At 41.3% G+C, this 16,569-nt stretch overlaps 1 protein-coding gene across 1 annotated transcript in view; it reads right to left on the reverse strand.

Moving 5' to 3' along the window:
• Positions 1-16,569, reverse strand: part of LOC144509276 (protein argonaute-1-like) — a 101,569-nt gene that overhangs the window by 61,274 nt on the left and 23,726 nt on the right. The window contains exons 2-5 of the mRNA XM_078237897.1: positions 10,231-10,417; positions 7,820-7,940; positions 4,102-4,283; positions 514-650 (exon numbers count right to left, since the gene is read on the reverse strand). Of these exons, the coding sequence (XP_078094023.1) occupies positions 514-650; positions 4,102-4,283; positions 7,820-7,940; positions 10,231-10,417 (627 nt within the window). The remainder of the gene's footprint in view (positions 1-513; positions 651-4,101; positions 4,284-7,819; positions 7,941-10,230; positions 10,418-16,569) is intronic.

The following is a 16,569-nucleotide window of genomic DNA, read 5'->3' on the forward strand; positions in this document are numbered from 1 at the left end:
ATAACAGAAATAGCTATGCTGGTGCAACACTGTAATATCAACATCAAGAGGCACTGCTGATGCCATCACATTTATTGGTCTCAGCAAGACATTTTGTAACAGGTAAGTCCCTGTGCAAAAACGTTCTCTTCACAGCCAGCCTAGATAAAATAAATCTGCAGGTTTATGTTGATGTGAAGATCAACATTGTAAAAATTAAAGCTGCAGGACTCCATGGGTAAAAAGTTACACCAAAGTGACTAAAAGGACCATAATAGGAACTAACCTGACCAGTTGCTTCCTACAATGTCATTGATGGCAAAAGCACCCACCACTCTCCAAAAATTAATCTTTTGCAAGGGTATAGTTCCACAAATGCAATTCATTGTCTCGTGTGGTCATTCTTTACACTTGGACCTGTGTAATTTATTCAATCATAGAACGAGCATTGCATTTTTTAAAAGGCAATCTGATCTTCAATAATTGGTAAAAGGACAATCAATCAATTCAACTGTTCAACAGAAAATGCATTACCATCAATGTTCAACATCATTTTCCACATGGCAGGTCGGACAGACTGATGGAAACCAAACCAAACCTCTCTACCTCCACCCAGCGGGTGATAGTAACCCTCAGGTGGAGAGAAGAAAGATCGGCCAACAGGAGTATACCTGAAATTAAAGAAAGGGGTTATTGATTTGATCAGCATTATTTCTGGCATACTGTAGGATGGGTGGCAGGACTGAGGCCAAACAGGGGCCTTCCCAAACCCTGTCAAACTGACCAGCAAAACCCAGGCTTATATTTATTTACTGCTGCATGCTGTTTCAATTTTGTAGATACGAATGTTTGAAAGCAGTTCTTAGCACTGCTGCTTCTGGAAACTTAAAACAGAATACAAAGTACGAAGGTCTCACAGTATTAAAAACTGACAATAAATGCAAATTGATGGAAAATTAATAGATCAGCTTAGCCTTGACCAAAACAAAATTATCAGTGGTTGCAGTTACCTGGCAGTGAACTGTAACTAAAACTTCACATTTGTTCCAATATAAAAGTTTCATGTCAGGCTAGCTTCCCTGTTATATTAATCAATGAGTCATGCTAAACCTTGCACTCCAATTCCCAATTATAGGGGCTATTTGACATTGAAGCAAAATTTGAGATGGCTCTTAAACAAAGCTGGCTGATCATAGTTTCTGTATGATTATTCATGAAAAAACATTTCAAAGATGGACCAGAGTACTGCAACACTTTGCTCAAACAATTGGCAAATATTATATAAGTTAGTAATTGTGGGGAAACACTGGAAAATGCAAATAAAAATTAACAGAAACATTCCAAACCAGTGGCTTCTCCCATCTAGAAGAACAAAAGCAGCAGATGATTGGGAAACACCACCACATGAAAGTTCCTCTTCAAGCCACACCCCATTTTGAACTGGAAATATATCACCGGTCCTTTATTGTCGCTGGGTCAAAATCCTGGCACTCCCTTCATAACAGAACTGTGGGTGTTCCTACAACACATGGATTGCAGCGGTTCAAAAAGATAGCACACCACCACCACTTCAAAGGCAATTAGGGATGGGCAATAAATTGCCTAGCCAGCAATGACCACGTTCTTGAAAGAATATTATTTAAAAAAAATAATGTAGGGCTAGAGTCAGGAGGACATTTTCATTCACATATCTGGTTCCATATGTGGCCCAGTGTCTAATATATGCACAGACTTACAATGCAGAGGACCAGTTCAGTGCTTGTTGGGTCTGGCCACCGGAGAGGCAATGAATAGGCTAGCATAACTCTTGTTACTAATTCCAAGATGCAACTCATCCTGTGACAAGTGTGCAGTTTTTTTCACATACCAAATGTAGCTGACACCTAGGATTGACACCTGCCGATTTGTATAAGGTCAAACAAGATGCGTCAACCCCCCCCCCCCCCCCCCCCCCCCCCTCACCCCCCCACCAAACAGGACCTGTCTTAAAAGCAAGCACATTTTCAGCAAGATGCCTGGACGTGTCAATGCATTATTATTTGAGGCGTCGGTCTCTGTTGGATAGTGGCTTGATAACATTTCCAAAAAATTTATTTCATAAAATGTCAGAATGTATCTCTAAATATTAAATGTCCTCAAAATGTGTGCACCTATAGGTAGAAGGGTTTGATAAAATATGAACACAGTTGATTGACAAACTATAAAAACATTAATGTATATTACAAAAGAAAGAAATGAACCATTTCCTATGCTTCACTTGACCAATCAATTTTTATTTCATAGGCTATACACATCAGTATGAGAAAAACATGCTTATTTTAAATAAAACCATAGGTTACAGCACAGAAAGAGGCCATTCAGACCATTGTGTCTGCGCCAGCTAAAAAAACTAGCTACCATTCCAATCCTACTCCAACACTCGGTCTGTAGCCTTACAGGTGCAGATCCAGGTACCTTTTAAATGGGTTGAGGGTATCTGCCTCAACCAACAATCTGGGCAGTGAATTCCAGAACTTATCACTCACTGGATGAAAGGTTTTTTCCAATATCCTCACTAATGTTTCTCCCAATCACCTTAAATCTACGCCCCCTAGTAATTGACCTCCCCTTTAGGGGAAACTAGTCTTCCCACTCCACTCTATCAAGGTTCCTCATAATTTTGTACACCTCAATCAAGTCCCTCCTCAACCACTTCTGTTCAAAGGAAAACAACCCTGGCTTTCCTAATCTTCCCTCATTGCTGCAATTTTCCAGTCCTGGCAAAATTCTTGTAACTCTCTCCAGAGCAATTATGTCCTTATGTAAAACTCCAGTTGTGGCCTCACCTGCATTTTATATGGTATTACATCCGTCCCTGCTTTTGTATTCTATACCTTGTGCAATAAAGGAAAGCATTCATATGCCTCCTTTACTATGTTATCTACATGTCCTGCCACCTTCAGAAACCTGTGGAAATACACTCCAAGGTTTCTCACTTCCTCTACCCCTCTCAATATCCTCCCATTTATTGACTTTCCCTTGCTTTGTTTGCTCTCCCAAAATGCATAACCTCACTTCTATGGATTGAATTCCATTTTTCACTTTTCTGCTCAAACAAACCATTGATAAAATTCTGCAATCTTCTTCACTATCAACTACATGGCCGATATTTGTGTCACCTGTAAATTTCACAATCATGCCTCTCAAATTTAAGGAAACCATTATTATATCACAAAGAGCAAGAGACCCTACACTTTGCCGTGTGTAACTCCAATGGAAAGCATTTTCCATTTGCTAAAACAACTGTCAATTACTCTTGGTTTCCTGTCACTGAGCCAATTTTGGATCCAACTTGCTATGTTCCGCTGTGTCCCATGGCTTTTACTTTTCTGATGTGGAGATGCCGGCGTTGGACTGGGGTAAACACAGTAAGAAGTTTAACAACACCAGGTTAAAGTCCAACAGGTTTATTTGGTAGCAAAAGCCACACTTTTCTGATCAGCCTGCCACGTAGGACCTTGTCAAATGCCTTATTAAATTCTATGTAGACCATATCCACGACACTGACTTCATCAATCCTGCTTGTTAAGTGCTGTAAGTGTATAATGCTTTTCCCCGAACGTTGTATTAACTGACTTCCAGAATCATCGAAAGGTTGCAATACAGAAGGCCATTCAGCCCATTGTGTTCATGCTGACTGGCTCACTGCAACAGCATTCAGCTAGTCATACTCCCCTGCCCATTTTCTATAGCCCCAAAACATTTTTCCCCTTTTCTATAGCCCCAAAACATTTTTTTTCTTTAAGTGCTTAATTCTATTTTCAAAGCCTCTATCAATTCTGCCTCTACCACACTCTCAGACAGTGCTTTCCAAATCCTAAACTGTGACTATACAAGTGGTTTTCCTCATTTTGCCTTTGGTTCTTTTACCTTAAATCAGTGCCCTCTGATTCTCGACCCTTCCACCAACAAAAACAGTTTCTTTCTATCTACTCTGTCTAGACCCCTTATGATATTGAACACTTCCATCAGGTTTCCTCTCAAACTTTTCTTCTTGCCTTAAATATAAAATCGAAACAAAAAATCTACATCAAATATTTAAACAATATATCCTTCTGGTAAGTCAACAGGATGTTAGATTACCTCATTGATGCTAGGTGCCTCATAGCTACATCCAGCGCTTGAACAGAGTCTAATGGAACCTGGATTCGACCACTGACCAGGGCTTCATGCAGCAACCTCCAACTCACCACTGCCAACCATTTAATGGAAACCTTAAAAATCCGATCTTTTCCTTCACCAGGGATGGTCACCTCAAAGTCAACCTTATATTTAAAAGAAGATCAATTAAACCTTAATGGGAAGCTTGTTTACACTGGAGCCGATTTCACAATGCAAGCTAAAAACAACTGACCATCCAGATTGATTGCAACAAATTTAATGGGGCTTCTATATTTAAACAGCAACACAGCATTCAAACAACTTTCCTGTGCCATTTGCCCTGTTTGGCATGGGCTGGTGACAAGAATGATCCACCACAGGGGCTGGAATTCTCCACTGTTATACACCCCACCACCACTGCCAGCAAGAACGGAGAATTAGGCGCTCAGCCGAATCTCCATTCAAAGCAGTAGGAACAGGGATGAGGTCAGAGCATCCCAGCCAGTAGCTTAATATTGATGATTTGAACAGTGAGCCCTATTGTAATGCAATCTTGTGGCGATTTTTCATTTTCTTTTCGGTGCTGGGACTTTGACTAGGATTCCTTGTGTGGACTCTTCTCATGAAGCTTCCTTTGGAATCTAGTCTGCTGGCAGGAACATTAGTGTCCCCAGGCAAGTCTGGGTACTGGCAGAGAGTGTGGCAAGAACACGACAAACAAGTACCTGGTCTCAAATCCAACAGCTGCCTGTTTTCAACTTTCCAAGGAAAGAGTGGTCCACCCTCAACAGGTTCAGGACCGGCCACAGCCCTGCTTGGCCAACCTCCAAAGACGGAGCATTAGTGCCAGCCCCCTATGTGCCTGTGGGAGAGAGCAAACTATGCACCACATCATAGAAGAGTGTCCAATCCACAGCCTCAGCAGAGGCCAATCTGCACTCGACACACAGGACTGGAAAAAACTGCTTGGTTTAGGGACTTTTTAAATTTGCTAAATAAATAATTATCAACGATCTACTGATCAGCTTGATTTTAAAGAATGCACAAAAAGTCTGAAAAATATGCAACCTAAAACCAGCTTTGTGTAACTGCTTACTTACTTAATTGAAGTATGCAAACACACAAAATTGGGATATGATGGTAGTGGGGTGGAAGAAGAGACATCTAATTGGAAACTCTGGATATACTAGGATTGTGTCATTTAAATTTAAACAGGAGATAGACAGACATTTAATTAGTAATGGGTGGAGAACGGGTAGGAAAGTGGAGCTGAGGCAGAGACAAGGTCAACCATGATGGTATTGAATTGGCTGAATTGCCTACATATGCTCCTTATGTTCTTACATTTACAGTAGGGATACCACGTGTGACCCATCAACAGCAGCCCCTCATGCATAAGAATATTGCTAAATTAAATGATCATGTACATTATCTGCAACAATAACCTTTGTGTCTTTAATATAGGAAAAAAACCTCACAAGGTTTCACAGTAGCATAATCAGGCAAGGACTGCCAACAGATCAAAGAAGATACCAGGATAGGAGGCTTGCTTAAAGAAGGACTAAGGCAGAGGGCTTTGGGAATTTACTTCCAGAGCATAGGACATGGGCAGCTAAGGTCAAAGATGGGGTGAAGCATGTGGGAAGCCATTCAAAGAATGTAGAATTCTTGGACAGTTGTAGGGCTGGGGAAGGTTACAGAGGTAGGGGGGGGGTAAAGACCACTGAAGAATTTGACACAGGGATGAGAATTCTAATGAAGGCATTGGTGAACTGGGAGCCAATGAAGGTCAGTAAGCACAGGGGCCAGTGAGTAAGCAGGATTTTGTGCAGGTTAGGATAAGTCAGCCCTGTCTGGGATGTTCAATAAGAAGTCTCACAACACCTGGTTAAAGTCCAACAGGTTTATTTGGAATCACAAGCTTTTGGAGTGCTGCTCCTTCATCAGGTGAGTCAACCTGATGAAGGAGCAGTGCTCCGAAAGCTTGTGATTCCAAATAAACCTGTTGGACTTTAACCTGGTGTTGTGAGACTTCTTACTGCGTCCACCCCAGTCCAACGCCGGCATCTCCACATCATGGGATGTTCAAGTTTATAGAAGTTGAAAATAGGATGCTAAGTGGGATAGCATTGGAATAGTCATGTCTGGTGGTGACAGAAGCAGTGATGAGGGTTTTAGTAGCAGATAAGCAGAGGCGAGGTGAAGATAGTTGGTGGAAGTAGGCAGCCTTTTTAATAGAGAAGATATGGAGTTAGAAGCTCAGTTAGGTTTGGAAACAATGTGAGAGGGGTATGGAATTGCCGCCGATGGAATGGTGTTTGTGGTGAAGGTGGAAGACAGTGGCTTCAACCTTCATATTGTTGAAGACACTGAACTGAAGAGATTGTGTTTGAGGCAGTGATCGTGTTGAGAAAAGGTAATGCAAGCTATAACTGAGTGTTGTCGACATACACGTGGAAACTGATGTCAGATCCTGCGGAATGAGAAATGGCGGGGGGGGGGGGGGGGGGGGGTGGAAACTCCAGAGGTCATAATACAGGGTGGGTGGTTGGGAGTGTTGGAAATATGAGAAGCCATGCAAGAGATTCTCTGGCTAGAACAGGATAGGTAAGATTGGAAGCAAGAGTAGTCCCAATAAAGATATAAAATCTGTGGTTGAGAATAGCTCAATTCATAGACACAGTATCACAGAATCCCTACTGTACAGAAAGAGGCCATTCGACCCATCGAGTCTGCACCGAAAACAATCCCGCCCAGGCTCTATCCCCACAACCCCACTACTAGTCCCACTGACACTAAGGGGCTACTTGGCATGGCCAGTCCACCTAACCCACACATCTTCGGACTGTGGGAGGAAACTGGAGCACCCGGAGGAAACTCACACAGACACAGGGGGAACGTGCAAACTCCACACTGACAATTGCCCAAGGCCAGAATTGAACCCGTGTCCCTGGTGCTGTGAGGTAGCAGTGCTAACCATTGTGCTAAATTACGCTGTGTTGCACTGAGCCATGCAGGCTCTACTGTCAATCTGTTTTGAGTTATTTGATTACACTTTCTTGATGTGTTTTGGGATGTTTTTCCAAGTTAATAACGCTGTATAAATTCAAGCTGTTGTTGAGTTAGTCAGCTCAGCCATTGGCTGTTCACTTCAATATCTGTGGAGTTGGGGGAAGTTAGCACAATTATCAGAGTTTTCACTCTTAATCACACTTCAGTGTCTAGTACTACCATGAATGCTGGGTGCGAGTGCAATCAGGTTCTCCTGTGATGGTTCTCCCAATTAGTTGCTGTTTGAGATTACACAAGAATAGCAGTCACTTGAATGAGGTAGATCCTTTGTGAAACTATATCACTGCTAAAAGCCACTGCAGTCGAGGATAAATTTAGTAATTGTATAAAGTCTGAAGAAAAGAACATCCGGAGCATTGTTACAATTCTGCCATGTGTTTCACCAGAGTGTTTGGTGGATGTTAAAGCAGCAGAGTGAATCCCAGCCAATTTTTTCTCTACACTCTAGGCTGGAAATATCAATTGTGTTAACTATCTCTATGCACACATCACGAATCAACCACAATACCTTCTGATTTTTAAAGCTCAGGTTCTACAAGGCAATTTTGAGACTTAAATAGAGTTCCCACTTGTAGGTCGAGATGAAAGACTCTCTCCCCAACAAGTGATTAGTAGCATTTTCTCATACCCGATCCTGGCCAATGGGCAGTAGTGTTGCTGTATAAATATTCTTTTTCCCATCGTACACTGGCTTTCTGTCTCCGAAGATCTGAGGTTTGAAATGTTGAACCATGTATTCCACCACTTCCCTGCAAAACAGAGAAGGTTCAAGAAGAGACTTTTCTTGGTCAGTTTTAATCATCTCCCTCTTCATAAAGCACATGCTTTTTTTGAACCTTAATACAATTTAAAAAGGCAAAATGGTCAAAACGTTTTAATTGGAGGCACATTTGGCAATGTGTGATTTACTTTTGTTATAGCGACTGTAAGAATTCACAGAGATCACACTTAAAGGCTGAATGTGCATGAAGCGGACTTGCGACTTGCACCCACTACTGCTTGATTGTAAAACATGTGTGCCTTATAGCACTATATTATGTATTACTAGGTGTTTGTGACAAGAGAGATCACACCACACCTTAGAAAGTGGAATAGCAATCACTGAATAGCAATGGGATCCCTGGGTGTTTTACCTCTTTTGTAAATTTGAAAAGTGGCAGTTTCATTAGGCATAAAAGATTGATTCAGATACAATAAAGTGCCAAATTATTTGTATCGTCAAGATAAGCCACTTCATCCTCCCCGACACATTATTACTTTCTGAATTTTCTACGCTTGTGATTTTTAAACTATAGTTTCAAATTTGATCTAAATTGGAGCTCTGTAAGCTTCCTCAACCCTCCAAGATGACGGCACTCCTACAAGTCTGGCCTTTTGCAAATTCCTGATTTTAATTCTCCATCACGCGTGGCTGTGCCTTCAATTGCCTGAGCCCTCAGTTCAGCAATTCTCTCCCTAAACCCTGTTGCCACTCTACCCTAAAGCTTTTGGTCAAATGTCTCTTTCTGTGACTTGGTGTCAAATGTTGTTTGACACAGCTTCACTGGACATTTTGAAACTGCTAAAACTGGTTTCTAAATCAGCCAGTTTTAAAAGTTCAGCACCGTTAATAAGGAGATTTTTTAGATCGGAAATTATTTCAAATACCAACAGTTTACATACAAATGCATTTATATCACTACTGATCAGAAGCACCATGCAATTAGATGGAATAATTTTATTGCTACACTACTTTAACTATTCTTATTCATCTTCAAAGCTGCAAGACTTCTCAAATTCACAAACCTATTGCCAAACAATGTTAATTGATCAATTTCTTTTTCACAGAACCTTAAATTTTTAAAATAATATTAAGTATTATTTTACATAAAACCAATGTAGCCCTATTCCTTACATGGTCTGGGTCCTCAATGAAGTACTTAAATGATGAAATCTCAGAATTGTTATGGTGCGGAAGGAGGCCATTTAGCTCATTGTGTCAACACTAGCTCTTCAAACAAGCATGATGACTCAGTGTCTTTCCCCTGTACCCCTGCATGTTGTAAGTCTTTATGTACTTCAATGTTTGTAATGTTAGAATGGTGTTAATGTTGGTTTGCAATTTTAATATAATTTTAATTTAATATTTCTTTTAATCTCCCATCCACCACTTTCCTGTTACCTGCTGAATTTGCCTATTTTTGTTTCTATAGGATTGCCACACGTTTCCATGTTTTTAAACTTGATTACTTAGACTTTATATGAATTTTTGATGCAAGTCACACTTCAGTGCAGCCTTTTGGCTACAAACATGTTCTTCAATAAAATATCATTTATTTTATATTCCTCTAAAAATAAACAAAACATGATAAGCTGCCGTCAGGAAATCAAAATAAACGGCAATTTTTATGATTTTTCAAATGCATTTATGGAGTTGAATTTAACATTGCTTCTACAGTGAACGGGGAACTATAAATAATACATACATTAATCCCAATGTTATACTGGTGTACAAGTGCATTTTGTATTTACCAGTATCTGTATGGAGCTCAAGAAAAGACATGGACGTCTTTTGGCTTGTTATTAATGTTGCTCATAAATGACCAGTAGAGGGAGAAATTCCAAGTTTGATTAGGGGTCTACTTGGCTGTGTTTCATTGAGTGATCATTCCAAAATACTAGGCAAGTTGCCAAAAACAACAAATCCAGGTCTTAAAATTTTGGATTAAGTTATTAGGAAAGCGGTGTACGCTATTAATGCTTAAAAATATACGCGTAAGAAAATTATGCATGCATGGCCAGGAGGCAAACAATCCATTGTGCCACTGAACCGCCTTTGAAGATTATCATACAAGACAACAGTTCTGTTTGATTTATTATTACTGTAATAAAATGTACTTGGGCTTATATCATGGCATTTGACACTGAAAACAACATTAAATAGTTCTCAAAGCGAATTAGACATTAATATGACAGGGAATGTAATCCAAATTGCCAAAAGTGCAAAAGCTGTCCTTCTAGTCTTTATACAGTAGAATTATTGCGCAGACCAAATGGTACCTGTTTACTCTCCTTGGACATTTGTCTGGCTTTATATCCACCTCATAATGGTAAACATCGATTTTTGGAATATCGACTTCAAAGTAGTTGGCTAGTAGTTTAATTGGCTTGCCGATTGTTCCTATCCCTGGTCGTCGTGGTGCTTGGAACACCTGCTGCAGAGGTGGCACATATGGGCCAACTGCTGCTGAAAAAATATGAAAGAAGAGTTAATGATCTGTCAGGGTTTGCAGACAAATCTTATAAATACAAGGTATGCGACCAAATAAACAACAATTACACAAGAGAACCAAACAAATAAATCACAACCCATTACCACAGACGCATTAAATTGGCTGTTTTCTTTGTGGTGTTGGTGATTTTTTAAAATACTATTACTTCAGACTCGTATTTGCGCTGAATCAGAAAAGTTCTCTATTCTTTACCCCAGAGGGCTGTGGTTGCTCAATGATCGCGTACGTTCAAAGCACAGGTTGATAGATTTCATGATACCAGTGACATTAAGGGATACAGGGATAGTGCAGGAAGATGGAACTGGGCAGAAGATCAGCCAAGTTAAATGTCAGAGCAGGTTCGTGGGGTCAAAAGGCTTACTCCTGTTCCTATTCCTTACTCTGGAAGAATTAATTAATTTGTCATTACAACTACACACCTCATTGTCTACATTGGTTAACAGCCAAAACTGCATCAATAATTGGGAAGAACACGTAACAGACGAGGGAATAGTTTTAAAAAAAAAACTTACATTCGAAACAGTGATGTTTCAGAGATGGATCAGGCTTGGTATACATACAATCACACGCAATTTGTAATCACATTAACACTGTAGCACTGCATCTTGCTCAAAAGCCTCAAAAATGCAGCACACCACAGCTTACTAGTGTACATACCAAAACCTCTAACTAGATCTGTCCAATGCATTTTTTGTACTAACAATGCAACACTAGAATGACCAAAAACAAATTGGCTTACATACTTCCAATGGCTCTCCATGGCCCAGTGATTTAAAAATCTACTGCCCACAGATGAATAGGGCAAAAAGCATTTGAAAATTGATGGATGTTTGCAGTAATTTCAGCAGTGTGTGGCAGAATGGCATCATCTTATGCAGAAGGGAATGGCCATGAGCTTTAAAAACATCCCACATAGAAGATTAAGATGATGCAATGAACCTTCACCTGTTTCAAAATTCCGAGGTAGATATGTCTTGACTACAGTTTTGTATGCCAGCTTGTCTCTCTCTGTTGGTAATGATGTGAGTCAGAAGGTTGGTGAATCAAGCCTCACGTCAGCACTTTGAACAAAATCTAAGCAGACAGTCCAACGCAACATTTTGCTGTTTTATTAGGGGTATTGCCCTTCAGATAAAATGTTAAACTAAAGCTCTGCTTGCCTCTTCAGAATGATATTAAGGGTCCTTTGATCCTATTCAAAGAAAGCAGGAAAGTTTCCCAGAACAAGCCAATATTATTTCTTACCAAAAGGCACAAAAAGAAAGATTGTTATCTGGCACTCCACCAACCAGAATTTCTGATATTCCCTTAACATGAAGTCATTTTACCAACTTGAAGCAATTCTGAAGTTATCTAGAACCTGCACTTATTTACTCTATTATTTTATACTTATGTTTTTATGTACTGTTGAAGATTAAAAGGAAAAAGAATACTGTTCTGGTATTTCTTGAGTACTTGCATATTAGTTCATGCTCCAAGTATTGCACTGTGTTCAATTGGTAAATGAAATTCTGTTTACAGACATCACCCATTCCTTGTGCATGCCGGATAATAAGATTTTACTGCAAGATCTAATTCAATGCGTATGAAGTGGGGTGAGGTGCAATGCAAATACAGGACTTTGTTTTGCTTTGAACACCAACAATCTTCTCAATCCTGTTAAGAGAATCTTCAGGAACCATCTAAATTTGAGGCAAATGAGCCCAGTATTTTCTGTTTTTATTTCAGATTTCCAGCATCTGCAGCAGTGTGTTTTTATAGGAAAGTTAACGTCAAATCGTTCAATAAGATCGTGGCTGATCCGATTGTGACCACAACTTCACATTCCTGCCTACCTCACGACAATCTTTTACTCCTTTGTTCATCAAGAATCTATCCAGCTCTAGACAGGGGACAGCTATCTTGAATATGGGATGGTCCCAAAGCATTTGATAAGGCACTGCACAAAAGGCTACTTCATAAGATAAAAGCCCATAGCATTGGGGGATAGTGTATTAACATGGATAGAAGATTGGCTACAAAAAGAGCTGGGTAAGAGAGGCATTTTTAGGATGGCTGTTATTTCAAAGGGAATGGAGCATAAAAACAGGGAAGTCTTGCTAAAACTATACAAGGCACTAGTTAGACCATAGCTGGAATATTGTGAATAGTTTTGGTTCCCTTATCCAAGGACAGGTATACTGGCAGAGGAGGCAGTCCAGGAAAGGTTCACTAGATTGATCTTGGGAATGGAAGGATTTTCTTATAAGAGATTGAGTAGGCTGGGCCTGTATTCACTGGAGTTTAGAAGAATGAAAGGCATCGAGTAACATCCAGGATCCATCCAGATTTTCACCAAAGCCTCTGCACCTCAATAAGAGACATACAGGATTCTCAAGAGGTTTGACAGGGTAGATACTGAGTGGTTGTTTCCTCTTGTGGGAGTCTAGGACCAGAGGTTATATTCAAGAAACTTGAAATGCTATAGCATACGAGGCTATGAACCAAGTGCTGGAAAATGGGATTCGAACAGATAGGTGCTTGATGGCCGGCGCTGACACGAAGGGCCTCTTTCTGTGATGTATGACTCACTATAGTTCACTATAAAATCAACAATGTTTGAGTAACCACTTCACTTTTGGGCAGCATACCCACGTGAGCTAATTATCACTTTGCATCATTTTGCAATCTAATGAAGTGCAGATAAGCAGCAATAATAGCCATTTACTCAAAACATTGAGCTAAGCTGAAAGGTGACAGGTATCATCATCCAATTCTGAAGGCACCTTCCTTGAATGGCAATCATGAGAAGATTGATCATCTGGAAATTCTTGGTATGTTTGTTCAGCCTTTGAGAACAATGGAACTGGAACTCCCATTTTGGAGCAGCAGTAATACAACCTCCTAACCTCCACTAGCCTGAGGCACTTCCTCATTAGCATCATCACATAAAAAACTCCAGTGGGACTGATAACAAAAATACTCTCAAGTATAAACAGGGCACAGCTTATATTTAAGGAGATGGATAGAGGCGACCTTTGTGCTTTAGTAGTGATTGTTGCTAAATTAATCATGGAAGTAGGGGAGAACAGAGCTGCATGTTTCCTGCTTTCCAAAGCTCCTTGTGGAGCATCCTAGTGCTCCCATTTCAGATCAGCAAATCGATTCCCAGGAGAAATCCAAATTACCCCATCTTTACGCAGAGGAATAAAACAAAATTGGAATGCCTTCTGTGCCATCTTTATACTGCTTACCTGAAGAATGCTCAATACAGTTTCATTCATCCTCCCCAGAGTATGTTTATCATGACACGCTGATTCAACAGATTACAAAATATGAACAAATACCCAACATTATGCTTGAAAAGGAATGAGTTTAAATGTTTAACTTCCCCAAACATTAAAATCACTTATTGCAACTTTGAAGTAAATCTCAAACATAATTCAACAACGGAAGCATCAGCATTTTCGTGAGCTCTGACTCTACTTATTTTTAATCTATTTTTTTAATCCTGATGCACAGCCCATGATGTGTATAATCTGTGCTATGTTCCTGGAAGATCCTGGCTGAATTTTGGCATAGGGGAGCTGAGTTAAGTCAAGAAAATCTTTGTTTGATTGAGGTAGTCGGAGGTGGCCAGGGTGGGCCCCAGTTCGCTGGTGAGCGGGTCTATGCTTTGATGATGCTGTTGGCGTCGAGATGATTGCCACCATTAGGCATGAAGTTGTGGATGATGGTCTCGGCTTCCCAGCACAGAGTTTTGGTGCTCACATTGATGAACTGCTAGATATCCTAAAGAGAATGGATGAAGCGGAGAAGAGAACCCGGTCAGTCGAGAGGGCAGCTACCTTGGTGAAGGCTCACCTTCAGTCTTTGGAAATCCTGCTGCATATTATGTCAAACATCCTGATTAATATGGAGAGATGGGGTCAGGGGAGGAGTAACCCGGGGCCAGTCTCCCGATGGGAGCTGGGGATGAATTCCTGGCCAAATTTGAGAACTGACTGCTATGTTTTTACAATCTCAATCTGAGGGCTGGGCATCAAGAATTTGATGGAGCACTTTGTATCTGGTCTTCGAGGCTTGGGTTTGTCAGAATACTGCGACCACTGTTTTACATTGTCTTGTCCTCGTTGTGCATTGAGAAGGATTGGAGGTGACCGGAGGTGTCAGGTCCTTGTCACCCGCTTCAGGGCTTTGGGATGACAACATGGCAGAGGTGCAGAGTCTTCGGTGAAACTCTGGATGGATCCTGGATGTTGCTCGATGATCTTGTCATGACTTTGACCTTTTCAAGCTCTGTGGATGATCATATTATCCTGTAGTTCATCATTAATCCTGAACTTCGTTTTAATCATAGAAACCCTACAATGCAGAAGGCAGCCATCCGACCTATCAAGTCCGCACTCACAACAATCCCACCCAGGCCCTATCCCCATAACCCCACACATTTACCCCGCTAATTCCTCTAACCTATGCATCCCAGGACACCTAAGGGGCAGTTTAGCATGGCCAATGCACCTAATCCGCACATCTTTGGACTGTGGGAGGAAACCGGAGCACCCGGAGGAAACCCACGCAGACACGGAGGAGAACGTGCAGACTCTGCACAGACAGTGACCCAAGCCGGGAATCGAACCCAGGTCCCTGACACTGTGAAGCAGCAGTGCTAACCACCCTGCCGTCCCCTTCCTTGAGATTATAATCCTGATTTTGTGATATTGTCTTTTATCCTGTCAAGACTGTTTGATATACGAGCACGGAGGCATTTGTCGCCTGTTATCCTGTGAAAATTTTTCTATTTTTTCTTCTATTTGTGGGTACTTCCCAAAGGAAGCACCCACAAATCCTCAGATTTTCTTCTGGCTAATATGAGTTGACATGTTACTCTCTGACCAAATGGTGACCCATATGTTTACATGCTTGGTGCATGGGTGTTGGGAGTGCAGCACATTATCTTTATGCTGCTCGAAGCTAGATGCCTGCCATTGGCTGGTCATCTAGAAATAGATTTGGGTCAAGAGGGATGATTCTGTTGGTCAGAACCTCAGTCATTACTCCATCTTTGCTCAAAAGGGTTGGAAAGACAGGAACAGAAATTATGGAGCGTGTCCCCAGCACTCATGTTAGGTAGAGTTTGCCAAGTTTAAATGAGCGAGTTGTGTGGTGAAGAACTTGGTCACTCGTTCTGAGGTTGCAAAGCTGAATCTTTATGCTTCTTTCCAATTGGGAGCAGATTTTCCAGGAATTCATAGAACCCCTACAATGCAGAAGGAGGCCATTCGGCCCAGCAAGCCTGCACCGACAACAATCCCATCCAGGCCCTATCCCATAATCTCCCTGACGGTAAGGGGCAATTTACCATGGCCAATCCAGCTAACCCACACATCTTTGGACTATGGGAGGAAACCCACGCAGACATGGGGAGAACATGCAAACACCACACAGTCACCCAAGGCTGGAATTGAACCCGGGTCCCTGGTGCTGTGAGGCAGCAGTGCTAACCACTGTGCCACCATGCCGCCCCAATTCAAACATTCAAACTGAGTTTATTTCAGGTAATGCTGCCCTGAGTTTTGGCCTCAAAATTTGGACAGCCAAGCACATATTGTTTTGGGAATTGACAAGATTTCTGATGTATTCTTGCCTGCTTTCTCGGCCGAAAAACCTGCTAACACACTAGAATAGCTTGTCCTAATGCAGGTGAATAGCACCTGAAACATGCCCTTTTATCTTTTGAGTAGTTGCCCGTATCTAGATAGCTGGCCATAATGTTTGATGGTCTCAAAGTTGCTCAATGACGCCAATGACTTGAAGTCCACATCTGCAGGGATTCATTTTTATGGCCATAGTTGTGGGTCTGATCATAGAAATCATAGAAACCCTACAGTACAGAAAGAGGCCACTCGGCCCATCGAGTCTGCACCGACCACAATCCCACCCAGGCTCTACCCCATATTCCTACATATTTACCCACTAATCCCTCTAACCTATGCATCTCAGGACACTAAGGGCAATTTTGAGCATGGCCAATCAACCTAAACCCGCACATCTTTGGACTGTGGGAGGAAACCGGAGCACCCGGAGGAAACCCACGCAGACACGAGGAGAATGTGCAAACTCCACA

Source organism: Mustelus asterias, chromosome 21 (genome assembly GCF_964213995.1).
Source record: "Mustelus asterias chromosome 21, sMusAst1.hap1.1, whole genome shotgun sequence".
Lineage (NCBI taxonomy): Eukaryota > Metazoa > Chordata > Chondrichthyes > Carcharhiniformes > Triakidae > Mustelus > Mustelus asterias.